Source organism: Vanacampus margaritifer, chromosome 4 (genome assembly GCF_051991255.1).
Source record: "Vanacampus margaritifer isolate UIUO_Vmar chromosome 4, RoL_Vmar_1.0, whole genome shotgun sequence".
In the NCBI taxonomy this organism is placed as follows: Eukaryota; Metazoa; Chordata; class Actinopteri; order Syngnathiformes; family Syngnathidae; genus Vanacampus; species Vanacampus margaritifer.
In genome coordinates this window covers 8,518,682-8,540,220 of record NC_135435.1, presented here as the reverse complement: position 1 = coordinate 8,540,220, position 21,539 = coordinate 8,518,682, and the positions used below count along the sequence as shown (strand labels likewise).

Here is a 21,539-nt window from a genome sequence, read left to right as displayed (position 1 = left end):
GACGCAATAGCAGATGTGTCCGTCCCTCGAAGCCATCTCCTGATGAAGGTCTTTGTTGAATGAAAAGTGTGTTCGACAGTTGGTCAATTTTTTAAAAAGAGGCGTTTGTCAGCCTCTCTCCGAACCCTGGCTCACTGCCAGAGATCACAGGAAAGGTCACGGGACTTCATTCCCAGTGTGACTCTATCCTTGTGAATTGATGAAAAGGGGCATGTGATTCAAATCACCATTGAGTGATTTCCCCCTTTCACCAGCAGATTGATACTTGATCAGCTTTTCCAGGCGAATCAACTGTGCCCATCTTTGCCCATGGAAAAGGCACTCCAATGAATCTTCTTTCAGCGACCTCCTTCAGCTTCTTCTCAGTCCTCCTGACCAGCCGGGATGCTTGTTGACGCTCCTTTGACTCAATGTCGAGCTGCTCCTCCATTTGAGCGATTTTGGCCTCCAGGGAGGCGATGGTGTACTTGTACTTTGACTTGATGGTGCTTTCAAGCTCCTGCAGCTTCAGCTTCAGCTCCTTGTTTTGGCGATCCAGCTGGGAACGAGCGCCCTCCAGTCGCTGGACGCTGCTGTGCTCGGCGCCAAGCTCCGTGGTCAGCTGCTCCATCTGCAGTGTGGTTCTCTTCAGACGCTCGTTGATCATCTCGGTGTTGAGTAGCTCCTCCTCCTCTTCATCCAGCATCTTGCGCAGGTTGTTCTGCTCATCCTCCTGCTGCCGCAAGCGAGTGGAGATGTTGAGCTTCTGACGAGTCTCCTCTTGGAGCAGTTCCTGTGCATCCTGAAGCTGAGACTCCACTGAAGAAAGGTCTTTGCTGAATTTGATGTTTTTGCCCTCGGCTTTAGTCAGAAGGCTGTTGACATTGTCCAGCTCAGACTGCATTTTGGCCATCTTGTCCGCCATCTCCTGCCTCTGCCGTTCGCTGTCTCCAAATTTGACCTGAAGCTCCTGAACTTGGGACTCTGCTTTCTTGCGACGGTGCTCTGAATCGGATTTGCCTTGCGTCAGGGTCTTGAGCTCGATTTGCACCTCGTTCCATTCGCTCTCTAGGGCCTGTTTTGATTTCTCCATAGACATCTTGTTCCGCTTGGCCTGCTCCAGCTGTTCATTAAGCTCGTCAAAGGCCTGGTTGTGTTTCTGTCTCATGTCGGCCATCAGCTGCTCGTGGGCCTTGGCCTCGTCCTCCACAATCTTCTTGAGATCGGCAACCTCCGTCTCACGTTTGCTCCTCAGCTCCTGCTGTGTTCTCTGGCGTGGTGGGAGCGCTTCAATCATCACGAGCGTTGCAGCCTTTATCTGTACGCTCAGCGAAGAGTTCAGAATATGGACCGGAAGTTTATGCAAATCAAACCAGCCGGAGTCTTGATCAACAATGTCGTCCATTATATGTAGTAATTAGTCGTTTTTAATATTTATAAAGTCAGTAACGTCTCACTTATGATACTACGATATAACAGATCAAAAGTATTCTCATTAATCCCCCCCAAAAAAAATATTTTTCTTTTTTTTTTTTCAGACAAACACAAACAAGACGAAAACGAAACAGATATTAAATACCTTTTGCGCGACTTTAACAAATATATCCTGGATCTTCACGGGCGGCTTATATCACACAGCTCTGAACCGAAAAAAACGGCAGGCTTCCTTATATATCAATCCACGCACCGTAGCGAACTACGCGACATACGGGCGTTTAGCTCAGCAAACACTACGCGTGATCAACGCGAGCTGCTTATATCACAACACACATCAGCACACACATAGTGCGATCACCACTAGCGGCTTATAACACCACAACAACCACAACAGCCTATTCCCCCGTGGTACTCAATGTTTTATGCCGTTTAAAACGGCGGAGCGCTCCGACTTGACGTCACTTCCGTAAACACGGGGCATTTTTATGCGCGACTTAAACCCAACACACACACACACCGAGGAATTATGTCCCTCGGTTTAATAATTCCACACAGCACACACCTTGTGTGAATGATATCACACACAGGCGGCTAATCCACACCGCACTCCCAGTAGCTTATATACTGACGGCTTATTCATACGAAAAAATAAAAAACACAGCCTATTCCACCGCGGAAAAAAAACTCCCATGCATGGTTCAATGTCGCAGTAATTTTCAAAATCGAGGACTCTCCGTCCCACCGTAAGAAACACCACTACAACCCCCCTAACTTGTTCACAGATCCCAAATACAACTTAGCACAGATGAAATGCAACTGTATTGATCCTAAACAACCAGAATTTCTCTACGTGGATAAAATGTCCACTCACCTTGTTAATATTTTTGCGCTTTAGAAATCCGGTGTTCAGGATCAATCACAGCCGTTGAAAAAACGTCTCAATAAGTCCACGTCGGCGTCACCATTTTGATGGAATTATTACCTACTATATTAAGTGTAATCTTTGCGTGTCCAAATAATTGTATTCAGGATCTGATGAAGAAGTTTTCTTGCAAGAATTTATTTAGAGGCCTCTAAAGACACAGTCAGGACATCACATCAGAATGCAACGTGATGATCCCAAGTGTGTGACAATTTACAGAACATCGACTCATTTATACTCAGCAGATAAAAGGTTCCTCCTCCCGGCTCTTGATTGAACAAAGGGCAGACATGTCATCTCCTAGATTGAACAAAGGTGTAAGGTTGATGGTAAACAGACATCTTTATACAGTTCCCCTTCTTGATTGGGGGAACAGAAGTAATCAAAATCTGACCCCAGACCTTCAGTCCCTAAATGTCAAGAAACTCTGACAACATCATGCACATTGCCCCTCCAACAGCATTTGAGGGTACAAAGATCAAATAAAGTTCACAAAATCACCATCCCACTGTATTCTTTTAAACTCTCATGATTATATCACATCTATATGTCTATAAGTAAATTCAAAAACAGTAAAACATCAAATTGAAAATGTTAAATGTCTTCAACACTAACAACAATTTCAACTTTTGGGCTGCTGGGAAAGGAAAATAAGAGACCTTAAGGAGGGTATTTGGAGAGATCTCAAAATCAGAGTTAGCCACAACTAGCGGCTCACATATATCACAATAGCATTATGGTAAAAGCATTTTTACCATTTTACAATGACACTTACCTTAATCTAAACGGTCAGAACACACTTTGTTAGACTTTGTTGGTTGGAAATCCTTTCAATGCATCTTTGTAATTCCGGACACTTCCCATTCGACATTCCATGGACCGGGGGACAAATGACGGCATGTGAATACTATTTAGAAGTTTCATTTCACATTTTTGTTCGCCCAATTTTGCACACATGAACGGAACATGTGTGCACCATTGTGAAGCTGTTCGTGAAAATCCGGAATGAATGAACAAATGAATGAATCAAAGTAACTTGTAGTAAGCAACACGAGCGCTCCTCAGCATTTGCTTGCGTTGTCTTACTGGACGAAAGGCCTGCTGGGTCGATAGGTGGGGGTTGGTGACGTCATATGAACAATATGTATTAGTTTAAAAGTTGACTACTGTGTAATCCTAACACAGTCTAACACCAATTAGATACGATCAGCCTGGACGTCACATTACGGCAGCTCCAATTCAACAACATTCCTTTTCTTTTTTTTTATGATTACGAAATGTATGTTAATGTTTCTAAACAAAATAGGAGGGAAGATGTACTCAGGGTGTTACAATACTTACGCTTATGGCCCAACAGTTCTCTGCCCACTGTCGTTACCAGATATGATCGGGCTGCAAGATATAATGTATGTATATAAAGGGAAATATTTCTTCATAAAATGTGTCCATGTTTTCCCATTAAGCACAATCCGATTCCTAAACATTTGCAATAAAATAGTTCCCCTTTGATATTGTAGCGTAATATCATCAGCAGGCGCCAATCTTCATGATTGGCAGTCCTGGCAGCCATTTGGAGACGGTTTTATACACAAACCAGGTTAAACCTTACGTGCAATAAATACTACATTTATGTAAAAATACCTGGCCATTTTACTCATTTCAAGTGTCTTGAGAACTTAACATAAACTCACCTGGATTGGCTACAATGAGTCGCAGAATTTGGGTTAAGGTAAGCCATTTTAAACTAAAAGGAAAAACTTTAATGTAGTTATTAAGCGGACATTTCTCTGCTCACATTAAATTCTGAACGCAGCCTATAGCCAGCTCGTGATTCAACTGTTTACTTTCCTTGTGCTTACTTGTGATGAATTTTGAAATCAATGATCCTTGGTGAAGGAAAACATGGAAGGTTTATGTATTGAAGTTTTTGGGGGAACACTGGCACATTTTTTGAATGAGGGTGAGTTTTCGAACGGTCTGAGCACCCATGATGAAGGAACGGGGACTATGTTCATGGTATCGGTTTTTGTAAAACACATTTTGTCTTAACAAAAAAAAAAAAAAAAATTGAGTGGTCCAATGTAAAGAAGAAAGATTAGCAAGAGAATCTTCACAAATGAAAAATGCACTTTTATATGAGCAAATCAATTTGTTTCTCTTGGCGGCGAATGTTCCATTTCATCTTAAAGACAACATATTGAATTATGAAAATGTACCGACGAGTATTTTTCCCCCAGCCCTACTATACATGTAAGTATGACACTAAGAAAATGGCAATGAGTGCCTTGAAGAACAGCTGGTTCTCACATTCAAATACAAAATATAAATAAATAAATGTATTACATGACTTAAAGCGACTGAACGTAGAATATTCCATTTCGAAATCGCTACTGCCACCTGCTGACAAAAAATGAAACTGCGCATACCATTCTTCACATACACACCAAGCACAGTAGGTCAGATCCGCAGACAGGGCGCGGGAAATTCTAACCCGATTCCAGTCTGAAAACTATTGGCCAGAGGCTTGCAGGAGTACCCATTGTGAACAGCCAATGTGTTAATCTACTAATTAGAAGGCATTTCAGTCATAAATGGTCAAATAAAAAGCTTACTCTTGTCATGTTTGGGTTCTGTTTTTCCTTGTGTGTCTCCCTTGGTCTTGTTAAGTGTAATCCTGCCCTTCCTCGTGTCAACCAATTAGTGCCCTCAGCCATTTGTGTCTTGCCCCAGGTGTGTCGTTAGTGTGTGTGTATTTAGTTTCCTGTCTCCCCTTTGTCTGTGTCGATTCATTGTCGTTTTCCTCCTGTCATGCTGTCAGTTTTTTGCCTTGTTGTCCTCCCCACGTTTTGTTTCACTTGCCTTTTGGAGTTCGCTTTTGTTTTGTATAATTACATTCCTTTTTCTTTTTCTTTTTCTTTTTTACATCACCTCTGCCTCCTTGACCTGCTTCCCTGCGTTTGGGTCCGCAACCACCACTACCCCTTAACAGGATGAATCAACGCAGACAGAGGGGCGACAGGAGACTAAATACACACACTAACGACACAACAAGACACACCTGGGGCAAGACACAAGTTGCTGAGGGCACTGATTGTTTGACACGAGGACGGGCAGGATTACACTTAACAAGAACAAGGGAGACACACAAGGAAAAACAGAACCCAAACATGACAACTGTAAAGTTATTTTGGGGAAAATATATTATCCATATTGCAGCTATAAGCCAGAAGTGAAAATGGGTTCATGATGATATTTTTATTACCTAATTTCCCGCGCTAATGCTTCACATGATGTTAAATAGACTGTTATGAAGTCATTTTTTTTTCTTGTTGCAAAGCTTAAAAAAAAGCTCCATCAGCCCTATTCTGTAATGTTGCCCATTTTGAAAATGTGATCCATGTTTCCTTGTCTCTCTTCATTTTCAGCGGACGGCTGATGGATGCATAAGTGCCACGGCTCGGCACACCCGTACATGCCTCTGCCTAATTGTCCTTCCCTTCCCACACATTGCGTGCTTCAGCTCAGATCAGACAACGTTTGCTGCGCAGACACACACAGACTTTACACATATGTGTGAAACACTTTCAGATCTGTTTCAAGTTTCACTGTGAACTGCTTAAAGATGTGCGCAACTGTGCAGATGGCTGAATGGAGGGGGCACCAGCATATCAAAAGATGATGATCATAGCAGTGTATTAGTAACCAAGCAAATGGTGCTTGAAGTTCTCAGCGTAACATTACAGTTGTTAAATTGTGGTGAAAGGCTTTCCAGGATTGTTTTGAATGATTTTCCCTTATAGGCCCTTAAGCCCACCAAAGCGAGGCGAAAATCTACTAAGGTGCTCGCTGGAAGGGAACAATTTATTTGACAAATCTAAATGCAAACGTTCCACCAGTGTTTTAAGAGAAATCAATACACTTTTAAAGGCAAACAGGGCAATTACATGCAATTGATATATGCTCAGGGGCCTACTTGGCAAAATGAAAATGGTACACGAGTCCTTGAATGAGTTTCCAACCATAATACCATGTGTGAAAAAGAAAAGAGCATGGCCCTCACATTTAGAAAATAATGAGATGATCTCTAATATGAAAAACAAATCTTACCTTCTGAGAGAATCAAAGAGACATTTTGTACGTAATTCTGGTCATTTGCAGTAGACGGTGGCAATTTTCGCCTGCTTTTGTAAAAGAGCCAGGCGCTCCATGCAGCCATTTTCTTCTGGGCTTAGTTTGAAATGTAACTGCAATCAACCACAACAAGATTTCAGAGGCCTTACATTTATCCTTTGGAAATCCCACCAAACGTGAGTCGTTTTAGGAATTCCGGAGCAGCATGCCAACTGTGAAGCCTCCTCTTCTCTCACAAGCACTGCACGGAGGGCAATTTTCCTCCATTTGAACTTTACAAAGCTGCCTCACCTGGAACCAATCAGTAACACAATCGAAGGGTCCTGACTTGAAAGCTCATTCCTTCTCTTTGATAGTCTCTTCTTGTTGGTAGCCTGCACGGAGCTGGAAAAAGGCCTTTTGTAATCTGCACATATGAGCAAACCAGGGATTGAGACAAGTCTTCACCCATCAAAGTGAATTATGCAAATAAGAGGGAAACAAAGCTCAGATGCACTGTTTTCGTTGGCTTTCTTTTTCTGGGATGAGCATGGAAATTGGGCTGGTGTTTGGAAATTGTGATTCCTGGTGCCACCGTGCCACGCACAACTTTCCCATGATGAGTGCTCTTATATTTTCTCTTGATGTCACAACATCTGAGGTCATCTGAAACAATTGCCTCGATTTGGTTACTCTCTCATTATACTAACCTTTAAGCAACAGGTGGAAGCGCCCTCAAAGCCACCCATTCTCAAATGTGGTCAAGTAGAGCATTTTCCCGTGCATCAATCTGTTTTCTATAGTTGCCTATCCTCATTAGGGTCACGTGTGAGCTGGACCATTGACAGCCCATGGACAATTAAGTGCAGAATTCACCAATATGGTGCCCTTGGGAGCCATGTAGCTTGTGGGCCTGTTCTGAAAATAGCTTATCGGTGGTGGGACATGGTGATTTCCTAGGTATTTTATAGAATTTATCATTTGAGAATGTAAACACACCCTGAACTGGCAATCAACTATAATAATAAAAAATAAAAATAAATAAAAATAATTATAAATAAATAAATACATAAATACATAAATACATAAAATACAAAATCTTAAACTAAACTTCTAGGTGATGGGACATGGTGATTACCAAGGTATTTTATAGAATTTATCCTTTGAGAATGTAAACACACCCTGAACTGGCAATCAACTATAATAAATAAATAAATAAAACTAAACTACTAGGTGATGGGACATGATGATTTCCAAGGTATTTTATATAATTTAACATTGAAGAATGTAAACACAAGTGGTGAAGTGGTCATCAGTTAACCACAGGACAGATTTAGACCCGAAAATCAGAACTGTGAGGAACACATGCTGACCACTGCAACGACAAACCAACCCTTTATCAAGTTGTAAAGAGAACACAAATAAATCATACACACTGTGCAAGCACTTCTATGAGATGACCTTCTATTGGAATACTAAACTCAGTGGCACAAAATACTTGCTAACGAGCTGCTCTCCATGTGACATTCTGAAAGAATGTATTATAGTAAATTGGTAAACATGGCTATCTAAAAATGAGTCCTTTTATAGAATAAGCAAAAAAGAAGAAGAAGTCATGACTCGCTTAGTTATGGCACATTCAAAAGAAGAAAAGTGCTTTTTTGTGGAGTTCTTTATTTACTTGTCCCTATGCATGTGATTTCAATTGATCAATTAGCAGCAATTGGATTAGCAGTCGATGAGTAGAGCCTGCATGTTTTGAGTGAAATGAAAAGAGCATTTGTTCTTGGAGCTACTCCGCTGTAGTTGGATGATGATGGTTAGGTAAGTCTGTTCCTATAGAGGGCAATCATGAGCTGGCTACATTGAAAAGTCACCTATCAGTTTTTCAGCTATTTGCCAAGTTCTCATTAAAACTGTTTGGGTGACAGTCTGGTATGAAAAACTATTCCATTTTTTGTCATTAGTGTTGTTCCTGGCGGTATTCTGGTCAACATGATCAAGATTCTTCTCTCAACCTGAAGATCTGAAGATCTGACTCCTACATGACTTGCATGACCCTGGACTTAGTAAACGTGCGTACAGCTCTAATTGAAATCACTTGGTCTTCCGAATCTGGATGAACGGGGCTTTTGTTGCTGACACAAATCAAACCCACACACATATGCAAGCACACACACACACCCTATATGAAACATCAATAGCCATTGTTGGCGTGCGACTAGTAGGCTACTAAGCCACTGCCAGCATTATTACAATTATTGAAATATCAGTATCACATCAACAACATATCTAATCTACTAATTCCCCCCTTTTTTCTCACTGTGCTGTCACCTTCAACTAAACCCTAAGAATGATCAAAGTGCTTCAGTTTCCATCAAAGAGGCAAATTCCTAGAAAACACTCAATAGTCTGTACAATGCTCAAACAAACCGCAAAATTGAAGCGTTCAATTAAATGTCTCTGAGAGGATTAATTGTCTGAGCAAAATTTTCGACCTGTGCCTACTTATTTGCCTTATATTTCATCCCTATACTCTTAGGTATGGTAAATCATATGATGTATAAATATCTGACAGAATTACAGTGATTCTCGTGTGATTCCGACCGTCACAAGGAAGGTCATCAGTGTGAAGAACATGACTCTGATTAAGATCCTTTAAAAGGCCGTTCTTTTCTCCATGCAGTTCCCGGGACATTCCAAGATATTAGACTGGTGAGGGATTGCTCTGTTTTCCTTTGCCACTGACCTTTGCTAACAGGTCACTTGGGTTTCATTGCTGGTCATTGGCGCTCTGTTGGCCTGCTCAGTGTCTCTGTAGCTCATCACTCTATCTAGCTCAAACATATTCCCAATACTGCTGAAAACTTTGTGATGACTTAGTTAATTCCTTTTCTTGAGAACCAAATGTTCCTTTTATTTACAGTGACCGCTGTGCAATAAATTTAAAAACCAAGTATATCTTGAGTAATTGTGATGATCTGGTGCTGGAGTCTCTGTATCAAAAGCTCTCTGTATTGCTTTGCCACGGGGATCTCCTTAAGGCTTCTGTAATCAGTTTCCAAGCCAACTTGGTTGGGACGGCGCTATCACTTGACAAACTGCTCTCAATTCGTTTCGAAGCCTCAATCCCTCCGAGACGTTATGGTTTATCGTCTTCCCAGTGCTCCATACTACTGTTCTTGATTACTAACAAAGAGATTTGTGGTGCTTTTGAATCTTTTAATCCCAAATTGTTTTAAAAGAGCAGCCAATAAGCAGCCAGTAAGATCACTTGAGTAAATGTAAGTCATCCACTAATCTAACAATGTTATGCCACTGTGTTGGCTGCATGTTTAAGTTCTGACTTCAACTGCGGATACTTCATGACATCTGTGCACATGTTCAGAAGCAGCCCTGCCCTTCGACCCCTGCCTGAACATCCCACATGCTGCTGCATGTGTCCCTCTTCTACGGAGGCCCAATAATGTCCAGCCACCCGGGTTGGTAGGTCACAGTGATGACAGCGAGCACCTTGCTGCGGGACTCTGCCCACCAAAATAAACACAGGAGGCTCCGATCCAGCCCTCCCACTGTCCAATACGTCCCCTCTCCGCTTCTGACTGCGAAGCAGAGATTAAACGCCATGGGTATGTCTTGAAGAAACACATCTTTAAAACAAAAAGACAGTTTTTTGACCATACATCTGAGTTCCAGTTTAAGAAGACCACAACTTAAACACAAAGAGGCAGCGATAGAGAGTGAAGTGGCCAACACATCAGTCCATATCTTTAAGTTGTATTACTCGACTATCCGAAATGCAGAAATGATGCTGACAACTCAGCAATCAAAAGACCAAAGTTATTTTACTTAACGAAAACTAATGAAAAAAACTAAAGCTAAAAATAAATAAATAAAAACTAAAATGCTTTAAAAAAAACGAAAACTAACTGAAACTACATGTTATGTTTACAAAACTAACTCAAACTAACTATAAAGAAAGTGTCCTCTGTTTTAGTCTTCGATAAGTAATTTATTACATGAGCCTTTGGGGATGATTTCAAACGTGATTTTAACCCATTCACTGCCATTGACGGCTATAGACGTCAAAAATTCATTTGAACTATTTATATTATTATAACATTTTTTCCCACTTTTGTTAACAAGAGTATGAAAACCTAGATTTTTTTTTACATTTATTGTACATTTAGAACAGATATAAAATTTGTAATTAATCATGAGTTAACTAGTGAAGTCATGCGATTAATTATGATTTAAAAAATTAATCGCCTGACGCCCCTAATTTTTAATCATCTTTTCTTTTTTTTCTTTTCTTTTTTAAAAAAACGGTTTGAAAGTGTGTCACACAGAAGTGATGTCATCTAGCAGCAGCCAATAGAAAAGCACCTTCAGTTGACGTCGCCCCTTGTTTTTTTTTGTACTTGCTGTGCTGTATTTGTGTTGCTTTTTTTTCCCCTTCCATATAACTTTATTGAACAATTTTAAACAGAACACACACAAAAATTGTGAACACTACACAAACACGTGGTTAATACAGAAAAAAAACAAAGAAGCCAACAGGGATATTTAAATAAAATAGTTTTTCTTTTTTTTAAGTGCATAAAGCCACAGTTCTCATCAGTTTCTTGTTTTTCTATCTCAATATAGTATTAATGTATTGTTTGGATTCAATTTCAAAAACTAAAAACAAAAGTTTTGAATGACGAACTTTGGATTTGTGTATATAAAATTCAAATTTGTCTGCTTGTCTTTTGGCTCCAATGGCTTGGCTCACCTGCTTTTTCATTTAACTCAGCCAAAATGCAACGCTAGGTAAGAAATGTGTTACTTTTGTCATTTTACCATGGTGTTTATTAAATATTGCGCACAAGTAATACACATTTTTAAAAAACAAAAAAACTAAAACTAACACTGAAACTAGCTCAAACTAAACTAACACTAAACTTTTTTTTAAACTAAAACTAACAGAACCACCCAGAAAACTAATTAAAACTAACACAACAAAAAAAAAGTCAAAACAAACTGAAAAAATAGTTAAAATGAAAACACTGCAAAAGACAAAGATGCACAATTACGGATATATATTGTAAAGTATTTGTATTTCTGCCAGGAGCAAAACCAGAGTGACTCCATGGAATCAATTTACTTATCCTGGATTCAGTGTCTTGGCAATAAAAACAAAACAAAAAAACATGCCAGTTACATTATGGTTTCGTATCTGCTTTCATTTTGGAATATTATGGTAGGCAATTGAAATTCTAGTAACCAGATTGAGGCAAATATGAGGCGTTGATGATCTTGATATTATCTCACTGTTGCACAAAAGAGCGCACAGTGTTTGTAAATTAAAGAGATCGGCCTCATTGGCTGCCAGTGAGCATCAATCTCACTCTGAAAGAATGACAAGACCTTCAACTCTTGGCAGAAGCATCTCCTCAGTGGCTTACCAGACCATCACAGAACACATTCCAAATGACAGCCACTTGCACACAACTGTCACAAAACTGTCAGCCTTGCAGACATGAGACCATCTTGGCAGTGTAGAAGTTCTTTACGTTACTGACGACCGGTCTAGGGTGTACCCTGACTCTCGCTGGCGTAGTCGCCGACTCAACAGTGACTCGGAAAAGGAGAAGTGACAGCAATTGGATGGCTAACCAAACTCTTTATGAGTACAAATCATCACTTTGGTACGTTTTGTCAAGGTCCTCCGCACATTACTGACTAATGAGGTATGAGAAGTGGCAGGGTTTTAAAGGACTCCAGTTCGATGCTAGAAAACTCAGACTAAAGTGCCTATTCCAGGTGAAGTGATCCTGTTTAGAAGTGAGAACGTTCAGTTAAACGCTACAATTGTTGACCAAAAAATAAATAAATAAAACTCCCATTCCCATTTTGGTAACCGCTGCATCTAGAGTTGTTTACAGAAGCATGACTCTTGAAAATAATATGTGACCTGAACTTTAGTTTTGAGTTAGTGACAAAGATAGATTGTTTGGACAAAAATGTCGATTTTGAGATTTCTCCACAAACATCCTCCTTCTGGTCGCTTTTTTCATTTTTCAGCATCACAAAAGTTAGAATTACTGTATAACAGAAGTGTATGAAAACAAGCAATGGTTACTGGATAAGTGCCTCTTTAGCCAACGTGTTCTTAGCCAACTGTAGCTAGCAGCGCTAGCTTAAATAATTGATGTAAATGGGCATAGCAACCAAAAAATGTCAAAATATATCATAATTTGACCATTTACCTTGTAGCAGAAGTGAATGTCGTCATCGGTAAACACCGCGGCGAAGGTTTGCAATCCAAACAGAGATAATTTTCAATTCCGGGATCGCTTTCTTTAACGAGCCTATTTCTACTTTTAATTCAAATGAATGCATTCAAGCACTAAAATGAAGCTTGTCCACTGACAAGGGCGAAACTCTGACAAGCAGCTCTCACCAGAGCAGAGTGACAGCCAGTTGTGATGAGTGTAATTAAAAGTTGTGAAATGCAGCAATGCCTTGTATGTAATGTAGGCTAATGTAATAATGTATTGAAAATACAGTAATGTAATGTTGTGATCGCTTCACAATGTTGTCAATATCATGAAATGGCATCTATGAAAGATGACACACCACTTCATCAACACATCACAGATGAACTGTCGCAGAATATTACCACAAATGTTTACTTTATGCTCTTTTAAGGGGAATAAAATTAAAATCAAATATGAACTATGAAATATGAAACTTGAAGATGAAAAATAGCAACTTGGCAACATTAAAAATGCTGTAACTATCAGTTTTTGAGGTGCGTCCATGCAAAGGGAGTTAGGTGTAGAATTTGAATATAAGAGTATCTCAATTTTATTTTTTGGACACATGAGGACTCTTTTGCCAGAGCATATGCTCTTCGGAGGCGTCATACCCCTTTTTTCAAAACTTTGCATTTTGTTTCTCCAAAATTCTGTTGTCATAACAATAACTAAAATTTGATGGGCCTTGTGTAAGCAGTGCCATAGGGACTGAGATGTACAAACATAAACTTGGTTTGAAGCCATCCACTTTTCAGGTCAGCAAAAGTATTACAACAGATGTTAATTTGACTTCAAGTGAATAACATTTAATATTTAGTGGCATAACCCCGACTTACAATAAATACATCAAGACTGCGACCGATTGACGTCACCAGATTATTGTTTGTTTCTAGGAGTTTCTCACTTCTGTCTCTTCTTCAGGAGGTAAAATGCATGCTCTATTGGGTTGAAGTCTGGTGATTGACTTGGCCAGTCTAAGACCTTCCACTCCCCCCCCCCCCCCCGATGAAATCCTTTGTTGTGTTGGCAGTGTGCTTTGGGTAATTGCCTTGTTGCATGATGAAGGTTCTCCCGATTGGTTAGGATGCTTTTTTGGGGGGGGTAAATTGCCAGACAAAATAGTTTTGTAGACTTCAAACTGCTCCCATCATGAGTTACATCATCTTTCAACAAAAGGTTCGGTATAATGAAGAGCAGTGCTTCAGTTGTGAAGTTGGCAAGTACAAACAAACTCACTATTCCTTACAATGCAGTTTTTGGAGTAATTACTTTAGTGTGTGTATGACTTCCTGTTCCTGCTGGGCCTCCCTCCCCAAGTTTGCCTTGGGGACGTGACTGACATACTGTATGTCAATTGTTTGTTACTGTAGTTATGAGTGACTCCTTTATCCACTAGTGATAAAGCAGGTCAACAAAATTCAAGCAATTATATTGATTTGATATGTTGTATAGATAAAATTTAAATGTAGTTGTGAAGTTTTAAGTTGGATCACAAATAACTTTTGTTGACTGTTATTAACAACGTTGCATTGAATTTAATGGAGTACATAGTAAGGTAAGATCTTAGAATTTTTAGAATCTGGTTGTTAGTCACCACTGATTTTTTCCCCGCTCCATTTTGGACCAATCCCAACATTCCCCCTCATTTATTATTCATTTGAAAAAAATAAAAAATACAGTAATAGAGCTGTGGTTTAGTTACCCTTGAAGCATCTGGGCCTTTACAAATACAGGGGAGGGAGACAACAAATTACTGGACTTTTGTGTAATTTATTCCAAATACGCTACTTTGGAGATTGCAGCCTGCAACCTATTTGCGCTGCATCTTCCCTTAGAAGTGGTCGGAGCTGGCTGAGCTGCCAGTGGCTCTGGAGTCTTTTCATAGCGACGTACACAGTGGAATAGTATCCCACACTACTTGGCTTACCACACAGAGACCCTTAAACATGTAAACATCTCCGTTTTATTGACGGTGCAAATTATTTAACTTCTGAAGGACTTTGAGCAGTTCACGGAAATGGAAACGCTTGACATAAACACTTCTACCCACATGTTTAGATAAAAGTATTTAATAGAAATGGAAGTCATTATCGGTCGCTGACTTTCATGCAGGTAGCGTGGGTTTAATTCCCACTCACTGACAGTGTTAATGTTATCGTTAGCGGTTGTTGCTTGTTTGCACCTTTCAGAACGAGCATAATGAACATCTCTCACTCACTACATGACTCATTGGCCAGTTAAGCATTTATTCCATAGGGGATAACAATGTTAAATTTTTTCACTACTACCTTCCACTATTCCAGGGGTTTCAAACTCATTCTATTGCAGGGGACACTTTCACCCAAATTTTATCGCAAGTGCACTGGCGGAGCCAGAGGGGGGGCCCGCTAAATGATTGACATATCACGGCACCGGCGTAGTAGAGTCTTGCAATGCAGCCTGCGAGCATTTTTATCAATCAGACGACTACTAATTGTTATACCCCTCCTGCACAGTAGCTGGCGCTATTTACCACAAAATGTTGAAATCCATCTCATTAAGAGTCTGGAGAAGAAGAATCTCCCGAGTCCAATCAAGATGATATGTTTTTGGCAATGTCATGTTGGTTTCCCCGTGAGTGACTGTTTAAAATAACTTTTACAGTATGTTCAGATAGATTGTTTTGGACGGACATCAATAAGTTAACGTTGTTTTGTACAAGCTAAATTTCTTCAATTTTTTTTTAACATAATCCCCCCCACCCCTTGGGTTTTTCTGTGTATTTTTTTTCTGAGTAATTTGTCCTCCTGTTTTTCTGAATATTATTTTTATCCCATTTTGGGGGGAAAAATGTTATGACAGAAAAAGAATATTATTATTATTTTTTTAAATACACAAAAAAACAAAAATTGGTCAGAAAAACAGGAGCATTCTTTTTTAAATGAATGCAAATTATTTCCGTATGTCCTTGACCAATAAGTTATAAATAACAACAAATCAAAAGTTTCCCGTTTATTTATTTATTTGGTGCAAATAATAACAAGCACATTCTGAAAACATTTCCATGTGTTATCTTATTGTTATCTTATTACAGCCTTAATGAGTGCAAAATTTTTGCATCAAATCCTGAGTACTGCAAAAGCCAAATGTCAGCGATTTAAATGGTCGTCAGTGCGCCCCCAAGTGGACAAAATTAGCAACAACAGTTACTTTTAGTATAAAACAGCCATTTGTATTCTGTCCTCGTGGGCCAGATTGGAACCCTTGATGGGCCGGTTCTTGCCCACGGGCCATATTTTTAACACCCCTGCACTATTGCATGACATTTTTGAGCACTACAAGAACGGCAATGGTTCACTACTTGAACAGCTACTTGTTAAACATGATGTTACTAGTGGCATTATGGAATTTTACTGGTCCAGGATATAGCCTACATCACAACAACAAACAAAGTCTTCTTCTTTTTTTAATGTATGTAAATGCAAATCAACATTCTGAATGTGGTGAAACAAATATTTTTGCTTGTTTTTGACTGAAATGCTTTGAGATTGGAATGTGTTAGCTCCGAGTGGAAATGTGTAAAATAATTCAAGATTTTGTCACCATGAAAATATGCCCCCTCGGGGCTTTAAGTAGGCTGGGATAACATTAAAGGAGTCTCTCTGATCTTCTGGCAAAGTCATGACAACGGTGATCTTTCGGTGCATGATCTCATCTTTGATCATCGAGTGGAAAAAGTCCAATATTTCAGAAGCAATAAGTGTTGAGAGTTAGACAAATAATAGCTTCCTGAACAAGCCACACATTTGGTTCTTTTGTTATTCCAAATCCACATGTACTAAAAAAAAAATATCTGAATAAGACTGGTGTAAAGATTAGATGTACCATGCAATACATCTTGTGTAGTCCTCTTAACTTGGGGTCCGGGTTCCGAGACATGCGGTAATTACAACCAACTTTAAATTGGTCTTATGTTACGTACTCTGCGGCCTCTCTTCCAGAGATCATAAAAGTGCGATGAAGACCCGGTCAGACGTTGATGACTGCCTCATCTCAAGCTGTGACATTCTGTAAATTTCAAGAAGAAGCAGAATGCTTTCAACTGATCGTATCAGCAAAGGAGCAATCCCGCCGTCACCCACCGACAACAGACTAGAGATGGTCACATATGGGAAGCATTTTTCAAATTCTAATAAACTTTCATCTTTAAAACTGTGTATATTGAGAGTTGGGATGGGCTTGGCACCAGCGCTTTCAGGACTTGTGCTCTGCGTGATTCCAGAGTTGTCAAGGAGACACCAAAGGCAGATGGCGATTAACCCTGAACTCAATCCAACCTATTGCACTATGCTAAAGGCACTGTTGCGTATAGTTCTAAAAGTATATTGCCAGATTCTGTGCGTGTGTGCATAAATTCAGCAATTTGAAAAATATACATTAGTAATGAACTCTTAAGGGTAGAAAGTAAAGCCAAACACTGGGACTTTTTGTATACTCAATTTAAATGACAGAAAATGGTTTTGGTCCACTTTGAATCAGTTTTTGCGATATAAAGACATGTGGTCACAAGTCCAATGTTGCTCTCCAGGACACACCAAGAAGAAGAAAGGAAGGAAGGAAGGAAGGAAGTCATAGGAAGGGCCAGTTTATTTTCCTTTTCTTTGGCCATTTAATTCAATTAGATTTTTATCTGTCCCCTCTTTGTTCACGTAATTACATCTTTGCTGACGCGTTTCATGTCTGCCACTCATGTGATGCCAATTTCAGCGGCATCTAAAAGTCTCCTGTGGTATTTCAAAAACGCCAGCTAGTAGACTCACATGCTCTTGGAGGACCTTCGCTGAGGTGTACGACCGACAGGACACAAATTGACGCATGAAACACGGGCTCTAATTTTGTTTTTAAAACTTGCGCACTGTGATCTTCGTGCAATAAATATTCACGGCCGCCAACTTTACATTATCCGCATGTGAGATTTTTTCTTTTGAGTTCCTTGTATCCTTAAGATTGATTTCATGACCTGATACTAGCTGAGCTAATAGCTATGTTTCATGTTAAGCACTGATCCATTTTTTGGCTAGTATTACAAATCTGTATGATGTCCAGAAGAGGGCCGTACAAAGGAAATGCCGTTTCTGTCTCACACGTGGTGACGAAATGATGAGATGCTGAGCAACTCCTCCCTAAAAAGGAGTGAAGGTCAGAATGGACCTCAACAAAGTATTAATTATATAAGTTGTAGCATTTAAGAGTGTGAGAGTATGCTTACTACATTATAGTGCTTTGACTATGATTTAGTCAGCTGTGTGAATGACAATTTATTTGTCCCTATTTAAAATCTGTGTATGTGAATGGGCAAGTTGATATTGATGCGAAGGACTTTTTTTTCATAGAAAGGCCACGCTTAAATGCTGGCGTATCCTGATTTTTTTTGACTCGCTCCACCTGTTTGCCAATTTGGAAGACCACACAGTCGCATACGAAGGTAATGAGAGGAATCGCTTTGATTGGCGATGAAAGGAGTCGCCTGTGTTTACACTCACAACGGCGCAAAGGACCCTAATTTAAATATCCTGGCATGTGTGCGTCTATGAAATTACCAACACCAAGTCTAATATGCCTCTGTGCAGATTTGTGCCAGGCATGAATATAGAGCTTTCTCTGCTTAAAGCGCAGGAAATCTTTAAAGGTTTAAATCGAGCAACTTGAAGTTGAAGTTATATCTATAAGAAAATAAGACAAATAATAAACACTCTAAAAAGAGAATTGTTGAACCAATTTAAAATTACAAATTGAATTGTTGAACAACATAATAAAATTGCTTCAACTGGTAACACACAATTTAATTAAGTTAATCCAAAGTGAATATAATTAAATGCAATTAATTATGAGTTCTTTACATTTAATATATTCACTTTGGATTAATTTTGGATTAATTTCATTCAAGTGGTTATATTAAGTTTAATGAATTCACACTCTAAAAACAGTTGGGTCAAAAGTAACCCAATTATGGATAAAAAATGGACCGATCCACTTTATGGAACAATTTGACCCAACTTTCTGTTTGTTTGTTTTTATACAAAATGACCCAATTTATTGACCCAAGTAAAGGATCTGACCAATATTTCTGAGTTGTACCCATTTCTTGACTCAAAGTTGGTTCAAATTGACCCAAGTAGAGGATCGGTCCATTTTTGACCCATAGTTGGGTTATTTTTGACCCAACTGTTTTTAAAGTGCATAATTAAAATTAATTAATTTAATTTTAAATTGGCTCCACAATTCTCTTTTGAGAGTGCATAAAACCAAAAAGAAAGATGACCTTCACACATCTTGACATTGAGCTGCATTGTGACCAGATGTGACAGGAGTCATATACAGACTTCATGCCAGAAATACAGCAGACGCATGCTTGTGGTGAAGATCAAACGCAGCAGTTGAGCCCTTTGCAATTGGGAAATATTTAGTGATGTTTTCCCTGTGGGAGGGGCTGACCGCCATGTGCCAGGTAGCTATTGCTCTTGTTTTGGCCGCTGCAAAGTTATTTTTGTAATGTCGTTTTTCCCCCCCAACAGGCCTCAGTGCATTCTCTTGTTTTTAGAGTCACCTCACAAAAAGAAAGCCAATGCTGCCCAGTTTGTAGAGAAAGGGGGTTATTGTCACTTGGAATGACTTAAAAAAAAAAAAAATGAAATAACGTCAGTTTTGCGTACCTCCCGCCTTCCTCTTCCGCTTTCCATTTTATGATCATTTCCATTTCTGAACAAAAGCCATCTGGTCACGCTGTATTACTGCCCATCAAAGGCCTCAATCATCTTACTTTGCCACAGGCCAAAGTCAAATTGGAGCCTAAAGTTAAATGTTGTCAGTTTAGTGAGGATGTGGGTTGGCGGCTATATATCAGTATTCTTGTGTTTTCTTTTGGAGCCCCTCATTCACAAATATCTTGCAAATTTGGCTGGAAGACGGATGTGAATACAATACGCATAAAAAGGCCAAGTCAAGGCCGCTGGTCGTGCCAACAGGCTCGCCCATTGTGCCCTTTGGACAAAGATTTTATATATTTTGCCGGAACATTTCACTAAATAGAAAATAATGACACTGGGCTTCCTAAAACATTGGTCACGGCTGTGTGTTAATAGAGCTGTACAGATATGTCCGGCAATAGAGGGGAAAAAAACAACATGAATCTATATCTTATGAAAGCACGTATTCACAACGTTTCCTCTCTTTTGTTAAATGCCAGAATTATTTTTAATTTTTAAGAAAACAAGAAATGATGACAACGGTATTTCTCGCTGCCAGTAAACATAGTTTGGTAAACACACTATATTGATTTGCACCACATCGTGAGATTACCGTGATGTGATCCTTAGGAACAGATTTCTACCAGCTGTCTCCCGATGAGGGAACAAAACCTTGAAAAACGACTCTTCACTCATCACTGCTGTCGTTATATTAGAACATTTGGCTCATTTGATGGAGGGAAAATGAACCTAATGAGGACAAGACGTATAGAAAATGGATGCAAAGATTAAGGAGGAAAAAATATCAAGCTTGATTGCTCGAATCTCTCTTATTCAATAGAGGAGGGCTTGAGTTGCATTTTTTATTTATTTTTTACATTAAAAGAAGTGCTTTCAAATCATCTGAATGACATTATGATGGATCGATAGTGTTTCACTATACAGGTCTGAAAGCCTCAAATGCTTAAATTAATGTTAACGCTAACGCTTTACTTTAGTGTGACATAAAGCTGTACATATAGAGTTGACAATCCCGCTAGGATGTACAACTTGTTGTCATACGTGCTCGCGCTTGTTTGTTTTGACAGGCTTTACTGCAGGGATTCACGTTCTCCCACTCGACTCCGAAATAAAGCATTTAAAAACAAGTATGTTGCTTGTAAGGTGAGGGAGAACATTTCCTGACGCACACTGATTGAAAATCTAAAACACATTCGGCCGTTTTTAAAAGTTGGATCTGCACAACAGATTACACAATGTTCAGGGTTAGCATGTTAGCACTGAAGTGTTTTACTGCTTTGAGTAATGCTGCTGACATGTGGAGAGTAATACAATATCTGTTTGACTGTAGTAGGTGAAACATACTCTATGTATAACATTTTTTTTAATCTTCCAGTGGGACTTAAAGCTGACTTTTTGGACAGTGCAACCAATTTGTCATTGTCAGCGCCTTACAGGAAGAAGAAAACGAATGGCGATCTCATCAGAATGCAAAAGTTTTTTTGTTTTTTGTTTGATCTTAGAATGGTTCTTTTTTCTAATATACTTTCTAACTTAGTACATTTTACATCACAGATCTCAAGAAATCAATGAGTTAACATTTCCATGAACAAATCTGGTTTTGGTCATATTTAGAGCAACAGGCCATATTTGGTTATGTTCTTCACCTCGGACAAACACATGATCAAACTATTATTCTGGATGCATAAAGCGTAAGGAATATCCAGAGTATCGTGACTTGAGCCACAATTGATTTATAACTTACATAACACTTTATGACTTTTTACTTGTCATTTTAGTGATCAGGATATTGTTAATGCTTCGCACCTTAGATGAATGTTTGAGGTCGAGATTGGGCAAAGAATGTGAAATAGACACGAAGCAAGCAGAAGTTGCTGGTTGTTGAGGGTGACGTGGCTTAGTAGTAGAGTGGTCATCTCGTGGGTTCGATCCCATGCCATTGTGACCGCGTGGAAGTATCCAGGAGCAATATACTGAACTATACAGTTGCTCCTGGTGCTGCGTCATCAGTAGGTGAATGAGTAGTCGAATGTAAAGTGCTTT

General features: G+C 39.4%; 1 protein-coding gene across 1 annotated transcript; it reads right to left on the bottom strand.

The window, feature by feature from the left end:
- Positions 1-247: 247 nt before the first annotated feature.
- On the bottom strand, positions 248-1,420 carry LOC144050300 (uncharacterized). Its single transcript, XM_077563424.1, has one exon. It carries the CDS (start codon positions 1,382-1,384, stop codon positions 248-250), a length of 1,137 nt encoding a protein of 378 aa, XP_077419550.1. The 5' UTR covers positions 1,385-1,420.
- Positions 1,421-21,539: the final 20,119 nt, after the last annotated feature.